Below are 23,151 nucleotides of genomic sequence, written 5' to 3'. Positions count from 1 at the left end.
TGTCGTAAGGTCAAAAAAAAAAAAGTTTTGTAAAGTTTTAGTTGCCTTTTGGAGTACTGTCTGGATATTTCCACTAACATTTGTGATGTTTAGACCCTGTCCCCGAAGTTGTTTGTGATTTATTTCACATAAAATACCACTGGTCGTCGTGGAAGATTAAAAAACCGTCGTAACTTGTTTCCACTCCAAAAGACCGCATGTCCTAAAAAGCGTGTCTCATCTCGGGTGAAAACTGCCGTTTCCGCAGCGGATGGTCGGGTCCAGGTGGTAATGACAGCTATCAGCACTGCGCAGCTCAGTACGGCGTGGCCGGCGTCCTCTTCCTTGGTAACGGTGTCCTAGTGTCGGGTCAGTGAGATGGTCGCTCGGGTGGAAATTGTGGACAAACTGAAAGAAAATCTTTGCCAAACACATGGCAGTTTTAGAATATTGGTCTACGATAATTGGTGGTTCGTACAAGTAGATGATGCTATGTTTTGGCTAAGGCAAATCGGGTAACCTGCCAAGAAGTGACGTTTGGGACCTCTATTGGGAATTAATTTGATAATGAAAGACATGAATTGTTTGATCGCATAACTGACTTCAAAAGCCTTGTCAAAAGACAAAAACCACAAAATCCCCTTCCTTACACAAATAAAAGCCTCTATTAGACTTAAATTGCTGGGAAGGGGAGGACCTTGGGTGCAGGTGCGTCTACCGTAGCTTATTGAGTTATTATACCTTCATTGAAATGAAATTAAATGAAATGAAAACCGAGGAAGTGTATTTCCATCCTTAATATCTTCTGAACTGCCTCTACAGTAGTCATATCTGATTGTTAATTAATCGCTTACACTTGATGTAACATTCACATTCGCACATTTTCATCCATTGTTCACAAGTAGAAAGTTTTGCTCAAATAGAAAGTTCATGATCCAATAATCTCTTGGAGATCACTTCACCAGAGGCTTCCGTCATTCAAGTGCATTTCTACAACGGTTGTGACTTCACCTATTGAGTCTAGTTGCATCACAGAGGATCTTCCTTGTTCAGTTTCACTTTCTATAGTAGTATTGTGTGCAGATTCAATCTACTTGTTTGTTGTTTGCTTGGGATGTTTTCTGTGATAACAAGATTTTCTCACCACCAACTGTTTATTACCTGTAAATAATATTACTATATTGTCAGTAATTATTCCCTCTGTCTCTTGACTCCCTCCAAAGTTGAGTTTCGTCAGTGCTCCTTTTATCTGAGAAACGTTTCTGTGTTTTTACGTTTCGCAAGTCTCGTGAGTTGAACAAACGCCTCATTTCTGACACTTTCCACTTGTGTTGTATATGCATGAAGAAAGCACCTGTGTCAGGTGTTCTAGCCGTGAGTGTAACTGTCTAGGAAGATCTCTTCTGCTTTTGTTTGCTCAAATGTTTAAACTTCGTATTTGTTAAATGTGGCATATTTCATCGATGAATTGTAAACACTTTCAATCAAAATTTGGTTGTAAACCCTTTCTAAAGTGGATTAGTTTTTTTTCGCCATTAACTTTGATGATAAAACCTGTCGATGTCTAACCATTGATTGTAGTAGGGTATGGTACATTTACTGGATTGTAGCATTGAAATTTTGATTCTGAAGACATCCCATCTATATGGGCCTCTTGCGTAGCATTGATACTCAATTAGAATATTCCTAATTTATATTTTGGCCTGATGTGTATCATTGACGTGGATGCTGAAGTAGACATTCTATCCACAAGACAACCATGATGCACTTTTTAACCCCAAAACACGATTTAAAAGCTACTTTTGATGTTTTAAGACAGTGATGCCAACTACTCGGTTGATTGATTCTACCAAGTATACAAATGTGGTATATTTGTAGAATTGTAGTCTCGTCAAATGCATATCTAATCCAGAGCTACAGCCGATAGCTAAACATAAATCAAACATAGTTGAGTACCTCTGGCCCAGACCTCTCACAGTTCGTTGCTCTGCGTTCCGGTCTTTTGACTATCGGATCGCATCAGCGATTAGTATCGAACAGATACATCAACATGATTACCGTTAGCATCAATATGCATCCATCTATTGTACATTGAAAAATTACGACGTAAAATCAACTGTAGAAAATCACGTATTTTGTTCCAAAAATCATACTAAGTGCTCCAAACAATAAATGTTCCCGCAAATTTGTGCCTCGACGATTGATTTTCATAATCGAATACTCGAGTACTCTTTATATCGGTACTGTACATTGACATGTAGGGTTCAACAGCACAGCACACCATGGACGGCATAGAAAGTGGTACACTCGCGGCCTTGCCGTAGTTGGGCATCCTGACGTCACCGGTACAGTCGGTTACTGATGCAAACTGACGCTAATGTCGTGGTGACAGAGTAGAACCGGGTAATATTTGTTTTCCTGCTTTTATCACGTTTCTAATAGAGTGTTTGGGCTATTAGTTTGTTATTGTGGGTGTGGCTGTAAATGGTTGAGGTTTTGGTTGATGTGGAATTTCGATAGAAGTTCCTCGTCCTTTTCAGAATAAATAGGTAGTTTCCTTTAATTTTCGTACAACATTCAACAAAACTATACTATTGCCGAACTGTATTAGTATTATTACTATAACCCTCGAACTGTGACCCGTTCCTATGTCGCGAAAGTAAACTAAACATTATTGAACATTACTTAAATGGAACTGTCCAAACCATGTTAATGTTTTTTGTATAGGATTCGGGCCAGTTGTGTAATTTGTTTATGTTTATGATCCATACCGTTTTAATATTCGTGCTTTAGCCTAATATCCGATTTATTTTCTACTAATTATCTTTTCCCAAAACCGATCCAAACATAAATAACGTCAAACTGAAAACAGAAACCTTTGTTATATTTGAGTGTTGGGAAAGTTCTGCAGGATGTCTACCAGTTTTAGTAATGCCACCAAACAATGAGTATACATTGTTTACTCTTTATTCTGTGGCAATTCTGACGAAAATTTTTTCTAAGCTTGAGCTAACAAATAAATTCGTGCTTATTATGAAAAAGTATCCTTTGTGTAACTTTGTCCAAAAGTAATTTTCCACTTACACACCTGTTTTTCTTAAATTTAATGATTTGGATTAAATGCGCGTAAGGTGAGAAAACGCTTTTCAATTATGTTGCATACAATGACACTCTGGTCTCTCCACTTGCACCCATGGGAACCTGTTGCTACTCGGCCACAATCTCTGGAGTCGCACATTTGTCTTCCTCAACACCTGGGAGACGGTACGTCACTGTGGGAGTGAAATACAATTCAGGGAAGTTACCAATCGTGGGAGATTCCAATCTGCAACCCAGAACATCGTGTGCTCATTGATCAACACTGTTAAATATTCTAACCTATAAAGGGAAGTACACACTGAATTAACCATTTCAAAGTACCTTTAAAGTACCTGACCCATGCATTCATAAAGTAGCTTGAACATATTTGAGTCTTGGCGGAAAAATGCTCACAATCCATTAACCATCCCCAAGAATTCCTGTTGCATACCTGGCCCGTTCATCGTAAAGAAGCTTGCAACTATTTGAGTCAAGAGTGGAAATGAACTCGCACTCGATTAAATATGCCACAGCACTTTTATTATAAACATGCGCCATGCATTCATGCTAAAGAAGTTTGAAAGTATTTGAGTCTTGAGGGAAAAATGCACACTACATGATCCATGCTATAGCACTTAGGCATACCTGGAACATTAACTCATGCTAAAGAATCCTGAGAGTGAGTATTGAAAATACACACATGCCATAATCCTTGCCAATGTTCTTTAGCACACTTACTTGATACATCCATCATAAACAACCGTACACATTTGAATCTCGAAGGCAGATCTACTCTCACACGTTCATCTTGCACCGTGTCAAAGTAATTTTCAGCAGGTCCGTAAAGAGCTTGAAGAGGTTGCTGTAGAATCATCTTGTTGACGAAATCATCCGCAATGATGCGTCTCAGTTGACCGCTGTCAAGCACCGTTGTCTCGACATGTTTAACAGTGATTTAGAAGATTGCCCACGGGCGGGTCTGCCAATTAGAGAGTCGCGCCACCTCCAATGGGGCAATTGAGCCACTAACATTTGTCTCGTACTTTTCTGCTTGTGGATCTGTGGTGAGGTGCAGAAGGTTGAATACTCTATTGTTGTTGGATTCAATTAGATTTGATCCACGAAGACGCTTACTCAACAGGGTTTGGTTTCAATTTCCCTCGGAATTACTTTTCTTCTTTAGTTGATGGCTGTGAATAATGGGTTGTTAGGATTCTATTGGATTGCATTTCCCTAGTTGCTGAAGCAAGGGATTCCATAGTTTCCAATGCACTTCAACGTGCTTTTCTCCTTGTGTTTGCAAATGCTATACTTGTTGGTATTCGAATGTGGCTATGATTGGATCAGATTAGACCTACTATAGTCATGGATATTGGATTGTAGCATTATGCTAAGAGTGAAGGGGAATTTTTGATTGACAAGGTAACCTTGTTGCTAATTTAAGATTACCTGGCTATTTTTAGAGTCATTGTTCTGTTCAGTAAATTCATAAGGTAAATTGGACATTCGTTAAATACAGGCTAGGTGTTATTTTGTTGAAGTTTTCCAACCTACCTCTTCTATTTGCCAAGGATCTTTTATCAACCAGTGTTTCCTCCAATCTGTCAACTTAATGCCGTTCTGAGCTTGTAACGGAAGCATATGTGCATTCTACAAAAATATTTAATATTTCGGTTTGCGTTGATCTAAAAAACCCAACATTCAGTTAACGGAAAAATCATGCACGATATTTTGGCGAGGATTTTTGCAGGGTCTGCAACCTCCACCTCCGCCACAGGTCGACCCACGTTTGACGGGCTGCTGTTGTGGGCGAAGACCCGAGGACGGCGACATTCGTGTGGGTCTGACGAGGATGTTACGTCACGATGACGTCACTGATAGCTACACGCCCACCGGGACACGGGTGGTTAGCGAGTGGGTGTCAAAACAGTGCACATACCTGTGGAAGTGACAGAACATGTCTTGGGACGTAACTTGGTGCCGTTTAGAAAACATTATATGAGGGAACGCCAGTGCGGTTGGCTGTATAGTTATGTGCTCATCCCGTTAGGCGTAATCGGAAGGTTGCTGGTTCGAACTCAAACTATATCAATTCCCGGACCTAGATACCAATAGTCTGTTTGCTATCTAACTAAAGGTGGGGGTTAGATAGCAACTAACTAGGTGGGGGTTAGGGATTGAACTGTCCCTTTAAAACAAACTTTATCCAATGGCGAAGAAAAATGCCATATAGTTCTTTTGCACATTGTCACGATACAAGTTTGGTTAGCCTGTAGGTGTCAAAGCAAAATCAACCTCATACATGTGCATTGTGCAAGTATTCTGATATGGAAAGAACATCTTGGGACGTAACTTTCCATCATCTTAGGGGAAATGGTAGGTTCCCTAAACCTCATTTGGATATTTATTCAAACTCTTGCAAAAATTAAGTCAGTTAACAACTCATACAGTAATTTATGTAGCTATTGTTTGGCTCCTCGACGGTATTTAGTTGGCTGCAGCGCAGAGAGAGGAAGTCGTTTCTCAGTTGCTATGGTGACGTAGGAGCGGCAGTAGGTCAAGACTCGCGCATCTCTCCTTATCCGACGCGGAGGATTGTGACGAATAGCGTAGGTCGGACACGCCCAGCCACAGTGGGCGGAACAAGAGCAACAAACCAGCTGACTTTAGCCACCAGAGACGATGGCTCGGTCAATCTGAACTAAATGTTTATTGTCAATGAAGATGGTCAATGGTCACAACTGGGCGAATTTTATGGGTAAAGGAAGAGAGCAGGATAGAGTGATGACGTCTTGTGTCGCTTTGCTACTAGGATCAGCTGTTTCTTGGACGGGACCATTATGAAAACCCAATCAAGAACAGCTGGCTCCAGTTTTTGAACCGTCAGAAAGTCTCTCACTTTTCTAAGGATTAAAAAACAACCTGTTGCTATGTGAGCACTATGGCCAATCGATTTGGGGACTCTTCTTAGAATGTATGGTGTGCGATTTGTCTGACGTAATGGAGATAAAGAGGTGAATAGTATTTATTAATTTCAAGAAAGATGGACCAAATGGTTCTTAATTGACTTGACAGAATAATCGTATTTGCATACACCAACAAAATGGTTTCGGAATCCCAGGACTCTAGAAACTATCTTTTGGAACTCTACGGGTTGCATCGTCTAAGAATTTACAACAGAGGAAAATGTTGTAAACTCGCTATGCAAAATTACCGGAATCACTTTTTAAAACATAATTCTAACTCATTCTGGTTTGTATACAATTTTATAAGTTTAATTCTGAACTGTTCACTCAATTTAGCACATGTCGTCGATAACTAACGAGACGACGCTGACAGTTGAGAATTACATTGCGCAGCACATTCCAAATGGCCGGTGCAGCTATTAGTCTGAGAGTGACGTCGAAATAACTGAATCTCTGGGTGAAAGAACAGCGGCAGCGGCATACCGACCGGTGATTTGCAGCACTTTGTTGGCGTACCACAAGGCTCCGTGCTGGGGCCTCATCTCTTCGATAACGGAACCACTCACTGGAGACTGTATACATTGCTGCGGTGGCGTACGGTCTACGAGCGATGTAGATATCTCCACGTTACTTTCTTGACCAGTTTGCACAGCTGGATAGCGGCATAGACTGTTCTAGTTACTACTAGAGTGTATATTTTAATGATAGCTGTATCTGAAGAGGGACCTAACTATAGTACTATAGTGGAAAAAAATTTAGAAGCGAAACATTAGGGGATTAACACAATGCTTTAGCCATCGTTGCTATTGGCATTTTTTAAAACTAAATGTAGATTGTACTTGGTATTAACTTAAAACATTTCTTCTCACGGCATTGGTCATGTGAAACAGAATAACCGATCTGAGGCTAAACTTTACGTGAATTTCAATTCACGTAGGAATTTTTTTTTTTGTAGATTTATGCATATTATTTGCCTTCTGGGTTCAAAATCCGTACAAGATATAGGTTAAGTTACCGTTTAACGTCGTCAATTCTAGTTTCAATAATAATAATTGTCAAATCGTCCGCTTTCACTGTTAAATTTTCGCCATCATACATAAAATAACCACCCTTGCAGCATATTGAACACACCACGAGTATTAGAACAGAGACTGTATGGATCACAAACACACACAAATAACGTCATTGGTCCGAATGTCTGTACTGTTAGCCGCAACAGCTGGGTTTGATACTTTGAGTACGGTACCAGTAAAATATTAGTAACACATGTTTACTTTCGGGCCATTGACAACACATTTTGTATGTTTAAGAACCATGACAGTGCGGATATTTTGAACATTACCTCTATTTGCTACATACATTACACCTGTGTACAAATCGTGCGTCTCATGACGCGTGGGACAGTTTACATTCCACAAGCCTGGTAGCCTTGTACAGTGGGAACTGGGTGTTGGTGTTTGGAGAGAGTGAGGCGATTTCGGCAAGTCGCCGGGCCTAGGTCGCTTGCCCTTATATGTCACACTGTGATGTGATCCGTGATGCAATCGCTGGATAGTTCACCGGTCACGTGGTACCTAGCGATGTAGCAATACAAAGTACAGTAGTGATACAATGATCATCGTTGGTAGAGGGGTGTAGATACTGTACACTAGTTTTTCATTTGATAATCCGGCACGTTCAAAAATTTATGATTGGTCTAAGGACGCAGAGGGCAAATGAGTATCCCCAGCGCCGAGGCCATGAATTACCAAAGGTTCTGCTCAGTGATGCAGAAGTGACGAGAAGTTTAATTTGCGAAGCAGTAAAGGTTAGGTTAGGTTGGGTTTCATTCAAGATCTAAAGTTCGCACTGAAGCTTTCCGACAGTTTTTTTGCAATTGGCTGAGTAGACGTGTATTCAGAAATTGGTCTGATGAATAGTCTTTTGGCTTTGTGTGTACATTCACTTGGCCTATCGTAGCAAGAACGTATTTTTTACTTATCCTGAATTCCCTATAATCTAGCACTGCTAAAATCGTGAATGTACCTACATCTACTGTACTTACATTTTCCCTGGGATTTACCCAATAAGGTACCTAGCCGCACCATCCATTATAGCTTTCCATTCTTCGAATCCTGTCTTCTTCAGCATCTATCGTGAATGTTGAATTTACGAAGTTCTAGTCTGATTGTTCAAGTGACTATTTAGCTTTCCAGAAAATCCCAAGTTTTCTCCATTCTTTCTTAGTAAGAAAATTGATTAAACGTTTAAGCCTCCCGATTGTGGTGGTTTGTGGCTTGCGTAAATTTCGATTCCTTATCTACAAGAGTCGTGTTAATGGATGTGTCAAGTTGTTATATCTTCTCTAGGTTTCCAAGGTGTCTTGTCTAGTTTTCCCTATCACCGGTGACATCAGAGACGGGCCGAGGCTGACAACAGGAAGAGCTTCCGGCAATGATGTCTGTCCTTCGACTGGCAACTGTGATATTGTGATGTAATCTCAAGATGACTGTTCACTCAGGGGCTTGAGCTTGCTAGGCATAAGTATGAAGTAGGCTCTTGATCATTGAATTGTGTAGTTTCTGTGGATGCTGATTTCCTATACTGTACAGATAATGGATCTCCACCCCTAGAATCCTAGTGGACCTGAAGTTTTCTTTGGTTTCTGATCCACCGGTCATTGCATTATTAGTTTTACGTGGACAAAAGACATTCATAATTGGCGATTTTCATAGTTAATTTGTGTGTTTTTTAATTGAGCCCGGGGCTTTCAAGTAACTCCGCGCTCCAAACAGTTCACAAGGCTCGTCCTGATCGGCAAATCCTAAGTATCCGTGTAAATCCCTTATTTAATTACGTAAACAGCTTTACTAGGTTTATGTAACGGTAGCTCAATTCAGCAGGCATGTTAAATCCTGTTTATTTAAAACTTAACATTACAACAAGATTTATTCGAACTCCAATCAAATACTACTGGCACTGCAGTGCTCTTTACTGCATTCTAGTGTTTCCATGACCGATTTATTTTGTTCATTCATCTGGTAGCTTTGATTTTCAAAACTTTAGGCCAACTTTATTGAACTAGCGATTATTCGTAAATAAAAGTGAACTGTTATTATCTGGCATGATTTGGTTGACTTAAAATTTAAAAATGTTTACTCGCGAACACGTATATGAAAAATAACACGGTTTGGTAATAACAAATGTATCGTTGGCGTAAAACAAACATTTTATGCGAAAAATCACACAGGTTACGAAATTTACTAGATTATTTACTCAGTTATATCATGTACAAGGGTGGCCAAGGGGACAAGGGGGATACCCTGTCTGTGGTTAAATATTTTTCTGGTCGTGGTCGTGGTTGATGCAGCGGAGACCATCAGTTCCGTAGTTTGCCCCCGCGCCGGAGTCAGGAGACCCTAGTTCCTGGCTCTACCCTTCCTGTCCCTCCATAACCAACATTAAACTACAAAATTACAGTGCAATCGTTCGCTAACCAAATCACATTTTTCAAGAGCTTTGTTTGGCTAAAATGTACCATTTCCTTGTATATTTTCTCTTTTGTATTGTTCTTGTTTTCTAATTCGAGGTGTTTTGAAAAAGTGAAACTATTCCGCACATTTTCGTAGAATACAACTTTTGTGTTTAATTTATAGGTAGACGCCGAAAATGGCGTATTCAAACCACGAATATTAGAGTAGAAACGGTACTTGGATCGTGAACATAAACAAATTATGTAATTGGACCGAAAGTCAAAATTATTTTACTTGTATTTAAATGGAACCTCCAAACGAGTCCAATCCGGCTGTCACGGTTATTTTACATTCGGGCCAGTGTCGTCATTTGTTTACAATCCATACCGTTCATGTTATACTATTCGTGATTCAAACAGTAACTAAATTTGGACGTGCTCGTGGTGTAGTTAATATAGCACACAATTAAATGGTTTACATATGTTTAGTTTGGAGCTAGCACACAATAACATATACTGTATTGGGAACGTCAAAACTAAAATTTAACAGATCCCGAGGTTGTTATATGCATTTGATCAAATTGTGATTTGCTCTAGTAAAATATTATTTTATAATTTGAACTTGTCAAATAGGAAAAAAGAGCGAGAATATACACAACGACCGATAAAAAAATACTGTACCTATTTTTAGTTTCCATTCGTTAGCTGCTATGGTCAAGGAAGCCATTTGACCTAATGTTTAAAATATATGAGCACATTTAACTAGGATGTACAGAAAATCATTGACAAGCAATGATAGCCGAGTCTAAATCAACTTAAAAGTATATAGAACCCGCACGTAAATAATTTCAAGCAACTATCAGTCATCAAAGTTCGCGCGTTGACATGTAGTTATATTGTTGTCGGATCAGCTGTTCGGAAGACAGTTCACAGCTGATATGTCAGCTGGCGTCGCGGTGTGTTGCAATGCACTGTGGGAACTGCTAACTGTAGTATACGATCTGACCTAGGCCTATATTGTTATTTACACCCAGACTGTGTCTAGAGTTACCTTGTCTGCTACCTCAAGTAGACTGTAATGTACATTGGTGCGGCAATAACAATGTTCTTGACTCATGTTTATATTTATTCCACAGCATTTTATTTATACTATTTATTGCATCATGTTTTAAAACAATATTTTTTAGACTATAAATATGTTCATACACGATTACTATATTTTTTTTAATGATCATATAACGCCTTTAATCAGAAAATGGTAATACTTTTTGCAGTATTACCTTTTTAACTACGGAAAATCTAAAAACTGAAATATATATATTTTAAACACGTTGGTGATTTTTATAAACAATTACTTTTTAATATTTAACAGTTTTGCAGTGTTTTCATCGATCAAATGTTTTACTACATTCTTGTTCTTCAGAATCGTCTTCACGAACGGGAACGGTTATGAATCATTTTGAAAATATTTGAAAAATATGGCTAGCAGATTATGGTTGTGTTTTGACTCAATCAATATGACCTTTTTTGGGCTCAGAGGAAATTAAAATGAATTAAATTTTAATTAATTTGAGCATAACTGTTTGTTCCCCTCTGTCGACTGCTTTTCTTTTGTTCTGACTGCTTTAATTTTTTCTTAATTAGTTCTGCCGACTTGCCAGCATTATCATTCAATGCTAGTGGGCATTGCAAGTACCACTTAATGTTATAATGAGGAAAACGTCCAGACCATGGAACATGAATGATTTAGTTCCATCAACGCTTTAGTAGTTTCTGTAGAAAAGTTTTTTTTTAAACCAATAGTTCTGTCCTAACTTAACTAACAGCCAAATTGTCAACACTCTTTGAATCTCAACTAAATTACAGCTGGTCTTAGTTGCTTAATCGTCTTGAGGCTAATTATCATTCTAGACTCAGTTTCTCAATTGTTTACCTGCCAATTTAGTCTCATCAAGGTAAAATGTCCTGCTAGTGTTTTGCAACTAACCATTTTTCCATTAAAACTCTTATGTAATCTTTTTTTAATTGTGCTACTACATTTCTTAGAACATTAGAACATGTATTGTTTGCTTTCTCAAGAATTATAGTGTAATCCTATCAGATACTGCAAAACTCCACTAAATCAAAAGCTGCAGCGGTTTTAAACTAATACAGCAATAGAGATTATTTTTGCTCTATACAAGGTGTCATAGGAGTTTTTATAGTAGAACCGATTTTGGAATTTTTGATTGTCGGCTTTTCCTTTATGGCTTTAAGTGACAATGCAATAGGTTTTCGGTCTATTAAAAAAGTTATGATCTTGGTTTTGAAAATAAAATATGAAACCATATGAACTTTTATTTATTTTCACGTGTAAAATAATTATTATAACTCACTGCAAACTTGCAGTTCATACTTCAAAACACTGTGCCCTTCACTTTATCTTTTCATCATCTGGGCAGTAGGTATTTCTCTTTAAAAAAAGCTTAGCTAAAACAAATAAAAAATAACTATTAAATAAATAAATAGTGGATGAACTACTTTGAAATATGTTCAAGAAAAATACAATTTGAAGCAGATATAAAAACCTTACAGAACTGTAATCGGTGTCTTAGTATACAAGATTGCAAGGTTTGACCTGGTCTGATGTGTTGTTGCAGATCTCCGACATTGTCGTGGGCCAGGAGCCGAACGTTTCAGCCAAGGAGGTGCTGCTGAGATGGGCTCGACGCTCGACAGCCAAATACCCTGGCGTCCGAGTCAACGACTTCACCTCCTCGTGGCGCGACGGGCTTGCATTCAATGCACTCATACACAGAAACAGGTGTGTAGAAATTGTGTTCTTTCTTAATCCTTTGGAATCTTTAAGTCAATTAATTTATGTTCAGAAGGTGTTTAAAATCAAAACATTTTTATTTCTTTTTTAGAATGCGTTTTTTTGTGTGGATTTTTGTTGATAATCTCCTAGACATATTCAACCTCTTACGTAAGTGATTGTTCACTTTTATATAGTACAATTTTAAAATTGTATTTACTTCTTAACTCTCAGCCCCTATGACCCACTAAGGCTAATTTTCTTGAATTTTACTTACTGCTGTGGCTCCATAAATATATGTGTGTGATAATGCTATTGTAGAAACATGTGTGTTCCACTTCAAATTAGATATTTCGCTACTTTGGACTTATTCACACTGTTTTCACTAACTCCCATCTTGGCCATATTTCAAAACACTTCATCTTTCTACCTCTTTGATCTTCCAGGAGGTTTGGGATTCCTTCCTTCCAGGTTTCAAGCCAACACTTTCTTTACAAAACCCCAGCAGTTCTGATATGACATTCTACTTCAATCTTCGTCTTTCAGTTTCAGCTACTCTAAAGCTTCATACAGGTCTCTAATTTTCTTCTGTGTTTAATCATATATTGTCTATTTTCCATTTTCTCTTGTTAAATGCAAACATCGCTATATCCTTCCATAAAATCTAGTTCAATGCTGAATCCGTTCCGTTATCTGATCTATTCGCTATGCAAGTCGGTCGCATGTGATTGACGGTAGTGTAGTTGGCTTGTCTAGTTAGGTTAGGTAGAGCTGCAGTAATGACAAGGCTAGGAACAGCGACTAGCGACTAGTGAGTGATAATATGGTAATCATAGTCACTGTGGTGATGACATAAGCCAACCTGACAACTCACAGTATAATGAGCTGACTATTACATTACTTAAGCCTACTCATATGTTGCTCGTAGATGTAAGTGTGGATTATTGTAATGGCTGATAACTCACTGCTTTAAAAAAAAAACAAGGGGTTTTAAAATTAGTCAAGTTTAATAAAACAATCGTAGGAACATGATTATTTTAGTAATACAGTTTGTTCAGTCTGGCTTACTAGAACCTGTTATACATCTTCGATACTTTAAAGTGTAGCTGTCCAATAAGCTTAGAATTGCCAATTGGAGACTGGATAACAAATTGGTCCGATAAACTAATGTGCTCTAATACTCATTACTGTATTGGCGAAAACTGTAAGTGTTCAAACACTACAAAAACTTGTACCACTAAAAATAATTCAATACCGAATATAAAAGCTAATGCACATTTTGAAATTGGCAGCAAATGTGTTATAAAGAGTAATATTTAGTTTAGCAAGGGAGTGGTGCGGAGAAGAAAATTTGTGTGAAGAAGCTAAAGAAACGATAACCTTGTTCCAGGGATTGACAAAATTTCCTTCTCTCTTAAAAACACGTTTCACTCTTAACCCATGACTAGTTGCATCTGCTAGTAGTTAAATAAAATAAATTCATCTCTTTTCTCTTCACTTCCATCTGAATTAAAAATAGCTAGATTGACAAGTCGGTGTAGTGTTCACCTGACAATCAAAAGTTACTGGTTTAATCCTAAAAAAAGTAATTAACTTTTATGGTTTTGAAATATATATCTAGCTGTCTTTGATTATTTTACCTTATTTTACCTTTATAAATGACACTTACTGAAGAAAACAGCTGATATTTGTAAAAAAGCCGCTAAAGAAATCTCAATCATCCCACACTAAATTCTCCCATTATACCTGGATCAGAATGTCTTAGCTGTGTCCACATCTCATGAAAGTAATGTAAGTGGTACGATTACGACTTCAAAATTGCTCTTTCAATAGTATTCCTCCCTGGGTGTTTTCTCTTGTCATTGATAGATGTTAGTTGTAGTATTATTATAAATACTGTCTTGGTGTTTCAGGCCCGACCTGATAGACTGGCGCAGTGTGCGCAGCGTCACCATCAGGGAGAGACTGGAGCGAGCCTTCTACGTGGCTGAGAGAGAGTACGGCGTCACACGCCTGCTGGACCCTGAGGGTAGGTATCACCGCTTAGTATATTAGATTATACAGTAGAACAATATCCAAATTCCAACTATCCAAATTGCTGATAAACCAAATCGTTGACTGAAAGAATTTGAAATTATTGAGAAACTAATCCAAAACCAAGACCAAAACCGAAAAACCTCTCCCGCGTTCCTGTAGACATAATCATCAACTCCCTCAGTTACAGAATCAATGTCATTGTTTTTAACGATCTTTGCAAAATCTTGCACATCTTTCGTGGTCGTGTATGCAGTATGATTGTCTCCCGTGGTCACAGAACATTGTCATCATTATGCACAATCTTGGCAAAATCTTGAACATCTTCCACGATGTTTTAGACATCATCCTTGTATCGTGCAATCACAGAAAATCATAATCGTCCTCCTGAATCCTGGCAAAAGCTTGAATTTTAAATTGTTTGATCCCGAAATGTTTGCAGACACGTTCTACGGTTGCAATAGTAAAAAAGCTCAGCTCAATTCGTCCTATTTTCTGTCAAATAAATACCCAAAATGTCGGTAAAAGTCCAATTATCAGAATTTTGATTATCTAAATGTTGTATGGTCCCAATTGATTTGGATAATTGGAGTTCTACTATATTCATAAAATATATGTAATTGTGGCAAAAACTTGACTATAATTTTTCTCAAATTACTTTTGGAAAATATGGCCAAATGGTGTTCCCTTCATACTAAATAATAATTTAATAATAATCCTTATGTTAATACGATCAAATGCAAGGAATGGAACAAAAATTGTCAACCTCTTTGAATCTGCTTAAGTTGTTCACAAATATCAGAGAAAGAGATAGAGCAAATTATCACGGAATTACACAGTTTATTGTCAACAGATTAACTGATCTCTTGTTACTTCTTATCAGACTAAGAGTTTCAACATTATCGTACAGAATAGAGTAATTACCTTAAACTGTAAATGTATGAAGACATTGCTATTGACAATGACACTTTAATTGCATTATACTATCTGTTGTACCATACAAAAATAAAAACAGAAAGTGCTCATCAAAAAATTTTTACTTAGGGGCTAGTTTTTAAGGCTAGATCCAAGGAGTAAGCCTTTTGAGCGTGACGAGAAAGATTTGTTATTAGCAACCTTTTTTCTCTGTCCTACATCATAAATCTTTAATTAAATTAATCCACAAACATATATTTCCGACAGCTGTATATTCTTTCATGTGTGTTTTCTTTTTTACTAATCGACTGCTTCTTACAGATGTGGACACTCATGAGATTGATGAGAAGTCCATCATCACGTACATCTCATCACTGTACGACGTGTTTCCTGAGCCCCCGGCACTACACCCCCTTTACGACTCTGTAAGTATCTTACAACAATACAAATATCTAACACCAATCAAAAACATCGTAGCAATACAACTAATACAAGTATCTTAAAACAATAAAATATCTCACAACAACAAATCATCTTACAACAACCAAGTACCTTACAACAATTAAGGATCTTATAACTAATAATCTCACAACAAATAAATACACCATAGCCAAATTTCATGTTGGATAGTTAATTACTTGTATACATACATTTAACTTGTTACAAAAATTGGTAAAATATTTGCTCTTGATCAGTTGTAATATTTATTCATAGTTTTACAATTTGATAACTTCTAACATAGTAGTATAAGCACAAAGTTGTAGTGGCTTATGTCACCTATTGTTTTGTAAAAGGTTAAAAAACAAATTTGTTAATTCCAAGAAAACAATCCATGGGAATTGTTAATAAATAGCTGTGGAGATTTGTTTCACTCAGTTTAGATGAGTGATTTTATGTTTGTAGTGTGAAATGTGATTTTAACTGTAACAGTCATGAAATCCTTTTGTTATTATAGCAAACTAGGTTTTTTATTATGATCTTTTCAAAGGATTTCAAGTCAAATTCATTTGAAGGTTTAGTTCATGTAAACTTTACTCTCAGTTATTTTTATGTGCAATTAAAAAATTGAAACAGTTTTCCAAGAATTAGATTACAGTTTTGACAGTTGACAATTGACAGTTAGCTATTTTGTTTTACTGTAACCTATTTCCCCTTAATACATTGACTGTTACACCAGATGAGCTGACCGATAGCTCTTTTATATAGTTAAGTTGAATCATGGAACAACAAAGGCACTGTCAAAACCGTTTGTAAATCTTAAATGAGTACCGAGAATTATTATGTAGCTAAATCATGCAACAACAATAATAAGATGTCAATAGTATAATTTTACAAATATTTTTCAGGAGTCACAAACGAAAACGAACGAGTACCGAGAGTTGGCAAGCATGCTGCAGACGTGGATCAGAGAGAAGTCTGCGGTGATGTCCGATCGCAGCTTCCCCTCTACGCTGATAGAGATGAAGAAACTTGCTGCGGACAGCGCGAGGTTCCGCACAGACGAGGTGCCTGTGAGACAACGAGACAAGACGCGGCTGCAACAGCTGTTCAGGGACCTGCAGGTACGGTTGTTGGCTGTCGCATTTCATAAAATAAATGTGGACGCTTCTTTCAAACAAAGACAACATGTTGCCTCTATAGTATTATCTGTTTCTACAAAAGTGTTTCAAGTCAAGGGCAGTCACTTCCCCACATTCATCTAGTGCTTCAACAGTGAGACCAAGGATGCTTTGATGATACTAGATTTACTGTAGTTACCTTGTTTTCTGTTTGAATGCAAGATGCTATCATGCTATCGCTATCATCTGGTAACGGTTCGACCTGGTTCCCCAAGGCCCGTAAGAGTAAGCATTATATTGGTTATTTAACTTTGTACATAGAGAGGCATTAAACGTCTGTTTTTTTGTTTTCCTAGAAATACTTTGAGGCAGTGGGTGAGGTAGACCTGGACCCAGAGCTGCATGTGGATGTCATCGACCGCAACTGGAACAGACTCATGTTGGCTCACCAGGAGCGAGACCAGGCCATACAGGATGAAATCAAGAGGTTAGTAACTCTTAAATAATTGACAGGTTTTAGAATCATATCATGAGTGAGAATATAGTTTGCAATTAGCAAGCTAACATCTATAGTTAATGCTATGAAAGATTTCAATATACACAGTTTTAAATATGATGCGAGATATCTTTTTAAACCAAGTGCCAGGTATCTTAATGTAATATTGCAATAGATCTATTTCAGCTTATTGTTTAACCTTATTGCATACACTCATCCCCAGGTATGCAAAATAAAAATACATTCTCGGAGTCCAAATACTCCTGCTCTTGTCTTGTTGACTTCTTTGAACCATTTAATCATTGACTTCACGTTTTTAATTTAATGGAGCTATGTGCTGAATAAACTTTTCCTTCAATACAGCTCTATTGACTTTGTGGACATAATAATTCCTAACTTTAGTGTAATGCTCCTGTTTGCTATCCGTTGTCATTTTCTTTGTGGGATAAACATGATTTTGATTTACGGTAGTTCAGCCATCTGTAATACAGTTGATTAATTTCTACACTTCTACAAAAACCTAAAAAAATTCCTCAACACAATTTGAAACATCGGTGCTTTCACCAAAGATACTTACTGTCTTAATTTTCAATAGACTATATTGTGTCAATTAATAACTTATCATGATTTGTAATATGTGAGTTAATTGTTATTGATTATGATTATTATATTCTATGGGTTAATTAAATAATGTAATTTTTATTCTGATTTACCTTCTATTATTTTGAATGAGTTATATCACTCACATCAATGTTACAGGCTGGAGAGACTGCAGAGGCTAGCGGAGAAGGTTCATCGAGAAATGAAGAGGTGCGACTCCCGTCTGGAGGATCTGGAGTCCAGAATACTGGAGGAGGCGAGGCGACTGGACAGACTACATCCACTGGACGCTAAACACAACGTGGACATACTGGAACAGGAGCTGCGCGCCGTGGAGGAGAACATACAGAGCATGTTTAGTGATGTGACCACTCTGCGTGAGGGACGCTACCCTCAGGCCGGCGACCTGGAGAAGAGGTAGGTGTTGATCTGTGGACGATAAACTGACTGACCACCACATTCACTGTGCAATATGGGTCGGGGGGCATAAGCTATGTGTTTCAAATGAACGTTTTAGTGATGCAAGTAGTTCCTAAATATATCAGGAAATTTTTTTATTTTCACTTTTTGATTGTTTTCTTACTCCATATTACTACTAATTTTATATCAAAGTTTAAGTTCAAATAATTGAAAATGTCAATCAATCTTGGTAAAATAATAAAGGTACAGAAATAAGTAGAATAAGTATGTGTATTGGCAAATTATCTTCCATAAGATCTTTATTAGGCCTACAGACTAAACGTGGAATTAAGAAAAATTTGGTTAAAATTATTACATGTACTTGGTTTTTCTTCAGGAACCTTCTACATAAAGAATATACCAACTTATTTTTTTCTCAATTATTCCGGGGGGTGAGCTAGTCTAGTGGTTAGAGCGTGGGACTTCTATTCTGGATTCAAATCCCACCAAATCACCTATGGATTTTATCCAAGTGATAATGCTGCGACTCCAAGGTCCATCCTGAAGTAATATGAAAACCAATCCCAGGCTCCTACCTAGCGTCCAAGGACAAAAAAAATTTAGCAAACTATTAAAATACAAGTATGTGAGAGTATGAACTATTTTGTTTGAGTTCCGTTCTCTCTATTTCTATTGATTCTGATTGTTCCCTTGAATGTCTAAATAATTGATTGGAATTTCCAATCTAGATACTGTGGGGTCCTTTCACATCGCCACAACTTATATCAGTACTCTAAAGCAACTGACAACAAATACGATACGTCTCTGTAATGTTCACACAAGTTATCATTGAGTGTTGTGTGTTTTGCAGAGTACAGAAGCTGCACCAGCGCTGGGTGTCTTTGCGCTCGTTGCTGCACCAGAAGCTGATAACACCACTCAGTACGCTCAGTTTCCCTGTGGTGGAGGAGCGCACAGTCACTCGCCAGACACACACTGTGATGGAGACAAGACTGGTCGACACAAACACTCACTTCCGAGCACTGCAGGAGGCGATCGAGTGGTGCCGCACCAAACTGGTTAGTGTCTTGTGTTAGTACATTATTTTGTAAGTTAATGCATTTTGTATGACAGAAACTTAAATTCTTTAATGGAACACACTATATTTTGTGAATTTGGTGGGGATCGTGTTCCTCTCGCACCGAAGTCTTGAGACATAACCCATTTGGTTAGCAACTCACCGGAAAAAAGGCAGTTTGTCAAGTTGGGTGATAAACTAATTCAATTACATTTTTTGGTAGTTGAGCGATCATCACGCTTGTCTTTGGGATCGGTTTTAGACCAAGACAAGATTTGTCATTAGGCTAAATATGCTATCTAATGTTGAAGTATCTAAATACTATCTAGAACAGGTTTTAGAATTTACAGTTAGTTTTATAGTTGGTCAACATAGCAGTAGAATCTTTGTATCCAACCTGGGGATTTGAGACTCCTATAGGAATATTTGACCAAAATTTACTGTCCCTCTCTGCGTTTTTACTTTGATCCTCTACCTTTTGATCTAAAAAAAATTATACATGATTTCTGTGAAAATATTTGATTTCCTTCAACGTTCTGCTTTTCCAACCCTTACTTTTGGAACTTAAGATTTTTTAACTTTATTTTGCTTTTTTTTTGCTTTTTATTTGCCAAAGCGTGGTTTTGCAAATATTTGAGATTCTTTGGTTGCAATCACAAGGGAGGTTTGCTATCAGGGGTCATTGATTAACATCACTATTAATGCTCTTATATTTGTCAAATGTTTTATTTTCAGAAACAAATCCAAGAGGCGGAGTACGGGTCAGACCTGAACTCTACACAAACCGAGCTTGAACTTCACCAGAGGGAACACAAGATCATAGAGCAGTTCCATAGCAAGGTGGAGCACTGCATCAACGCCAAGGTAAACTTTCTGACAGCGGACAGTTAAAAATTAACATTAGTTAGTTGGAAACATATCTTATCCAAAAATCACTACCAGTTTGCTGTAGTGAATTGTGACAAGTAAATGTCAATCCTTTCAGCTTCCAATGCTGCATAACGAATCTCCCACTTAGGCCTTAAAGTATAACTTAAAAGAATATTGGCTGTAAGATATATTTAACATGTGCTGCGACTAGGGAGTCAAATTAGAACTACGATGCTTGAGCTTTTGGTTGACCGGTGCTAGTGAGGTAGACTTTTAGTCTGATGAATGGCTGAGGGGTTTCAAAAGTTTTTTTTTCTAGCAATGACGACAGCGACGGTTTTTGAGAGTTTGAATCCTATCCTGGTACCCAAAAATCTAGACCTGTAGACCAGAACGCCAGTTAATGTGTATGTTGGTCGTTGGCAGTTGAATAATTTCAATGACCTAACAGTGTCCTAACTTAGTGGAAAAGTGATTGGATTCCTTTCACTACTCAAAAACACTACACACAGATTGAACTAAGTAATTTTCAACACTTGTGCATTGTTGGGTTCTTATACAACTACTCTTGTTTTCAGAAAAACTTCCATGGCGACGAGCTGAACCTGTACACGCAGCATTTGAACAGCCTACAGAAACTGTACGCAGAACTGCTGACGTCCAGCAACAAGCGTCTGTCTGATCTGGAGACACTGTTGGACTTCATACAGAGCGCGACCAATCAGCTGGTCTGGCTCAATGAGAGGGAAGAGACGGAGGTTACGAGGGACTGGAGTGACAAGGACCTCAATGTGTCGGCCATCGAGCAGTACTACGAGGTAACGACAGTACCTTGTGTTATCTTATCTTAAGTAGTTATAGTGCTTGCCTAACAATAAGAATCGGTTTGTCCTTGGTTAATGAACTTTAAATATTGTGCTAAAAAACAGCTGATCTTATTGGTCCTTTGTAGAGTGGTTTTCAACTCTCCGTACACACAACAAATCTGTAGCTACTTCTACCTCTTAGTGACATATTGCTCTATTGATATTCTGCCAATAGCTAAACTGAGATCATTACAAATGTTATGTGGAATATACTGGAAAATATTTTAATGAAAGTTTAGGCCTACATTTTTTGCAATCTAAAATCTAACTTATATATTTTTTCTTCATTGTAAAGTCATTATGGTTAAATTAACATCTTTGTTTTGTTTCAAGCATACATTTGGCTCTGGATATGAGGTTTGTTATACTTTTATTTCCCTGCTTTAAATTAAATTCACACATTATGTTTTTGAGCACTTGTTGACTAATGAAATGTGTGGTCTACGATCATTCAATTGTGTCAGGATATTTTTTTATGATGATGATATGTGGTAATTTAAAAGAGGTGGACAAATAATAACACATGGCAATCTCATAAAATATTGTAATTTGCACCGATAAAAAAAAAAAAACTTTAATAAATAAAATATTCATACTTTTACAACTCACACTGTAAAACATCATTGGCATACAAAAGATGCATAAAAAGTGACAAATTCTGGCATTTTCCGGTCTGTTAATTAAAATGTATTATATATTTGTAGTTTATTATCAATTTGACTAATTAACTGAGCGTTTTCTTTATAAATAGATGTTTACTTGACTTAACAAACATGGTTTTGCTTTGTCAAAGGGTGTAATAATCATACAATGTATCCAAAATAACCCATAACTCTAATACATCATTCTAATTAATGTTTTACAATTATTTAGAAAATATAATCTCAAATTTAGATACGTATGATTCCCATTTCTCTCAACAATCCCAAAAATAAAATACAGTTAGACTATGTATTGGAAATTATTGTTTAAATACATCATTTGATTGAGAATTATAAAAAAGTTAAAAAGATGAATAGTTTTGGCTCATTTTATATTTGGAAAAAAATCTAAAATCGTCTTGCAAACAACTAGACAGTCAGGAGTATATGAAACAAAATAAGTTCAAATCATGTGGTAGTCCCTTTGGTTCTACAACAACTTATAAATAGATTGTTTACTTCAGCTTGGAAGAAATAAAAACATAAACTAGGAGCTCACTAGACACTTAGACAGTATGGATGTTGCTGGAATTTGAGATTACTTTTCTAAAGATTGTTCATTTGTAGTTCTATCACAGAGAAGGAAGTTTCAGAAGAAATACCCAATGGTACACCTAAGTTGTGTCTAGGATAAGTCCAATACCTCCCTCTCGCCTTCATGTACCGGTACTACAATATTCACGGTGGAGGAAGACCCTGTGCCTTGTGCAATAGGAATTTCTGTACAATGCTCACCTGCTAGGGCTCTTCCTTGCTTGTCACAAGTATATTTCCAGCACAACAGACTAGATCTGATAGCGCACGGTCGTCCCATAAGCTCATTTCCTCTGTACCTTCCTTCTCTATGGTTTCATATGGTTTGTTGGAATACGCTTTACTGACTTGTCCGATGTCCGCAGTCGCTGATGAGTGAGCTGGAGAAGCGAGAGATCCAGCTTAGCTCCGTGCAGGACCGAGGCGAGGCGTTGTTGCTGCAACACCACCCGGCCACCAAGTGTATCGAGGCGTACATGTCTGCGCTACAGACACAGTGGGCGTGGCTACTACAGCTGACACTATGTCTAGAGAAACACCTGAAACACACGGCGTACTATCAGCTGTTCTATAGGGACGTCAAGGACACCGAGAACTGGATCAACAAGTGAGTAAATGCTTACACTTGACGTGAAGTGGTTTGAATATCTGCATGAAGTCATTTTTGGTTGTAGTGGCGACTAGTTCAGATTCATTGAACTGAGAAGGAGTAAAAATACAATACCTCCAAGGTTGACAACAGAGTCAATGGAATAATGGATACATAAAACAAACTTACTATAACAGAATACACAAAAAGGACAAAAACATGAACGACTGGGCTGAAGTGAA

The 23,151-nt window shown here is 37.6% G+C and overlaps 1 protein-coding gene across 16 annotated transcripts in view; it reads left to right on the top strand.

Annotated features, from left to right (window-relative positions):
* The window catches only part of LOC128994339 (dystonin), a 127,680-nt gene that overhangs the window by 10,437 nt on the left and 94,092 nt on the right, over positions 1 to 23,151 (top strand). For 14 of the 16 annotated variants that reach the window (XM_054418821.1, XM_054418820.1, XM_054418817.1 and 11 more), the window contains exons 3-13: positions 12,114 to 12,277; positions 14,182 to 14,297; positions 15,539 to 15,642; positions 16,564 to 16,779; positions 17,133 to 17,263; positions 18,032 to 18,289; positions 19,143 to 19,350; positions 20,085 to 20,213; positions 20,798 to 21,037; positions 21,419 to 21,442; positions 22,686 to 22,927. In XM_054418821.1, coding sequence (XP_054274796.1) covers positions 12,114 to 12,277; positions 14,182 to 14,297; positions 15,539 to 15,642; positions 16,564 to 16,779; positions 17,133 to 17,263; positions 18,032 to 18,289; positions 19,143 to 19,350; positions 20,085 to 20,213; positions 20,798 to 21,037; positions 21,419 to 21,442; positions 22,686 to 22,927 — 1,832 coding nt within the window. The remainder of the gene's footprint in view (positions 1 to 12,113; positions 12,278 to 14,181; positions 14,298 to 15,538; positions 15,643 to 16,563; positions 16,780 to 17,132; positions 17,264 to 18,031; positions 18,290 to 19,142; positions 19,351 to 20,084; positions 20,214 to 20,797; positions 21,038 to 21,418; positions 21,443 to 22,685; positions 22,928 to 23,151) is intronic. The other 2 variants (XM_054418809.1, XM_054418822.1) reach the window with 1 other exon arrangement.

This window comes from Macrosteles quadrilineatus, unplaced genomic scaffold (assembly GCF_028750875.1).
Source record: "Macrosteles quadrilineatus isolate MER2022 unplaced genomic scaffold, UCM_ALF_1.0 Scaffold_5__1_contigs__length_97177068, whole genome shotgun sequence".
In the NCBI taxonomy this organism is placed as follows: Eukaryota; Metazoa; Arthropoda; class Insecta; order Hemiptera; family Cicadellidae; genus Macrosteles; species Macrosteles quadrilineatus.
This window is presented reverse-complemented; position numbering and strand designations above follow the sequence as displayed.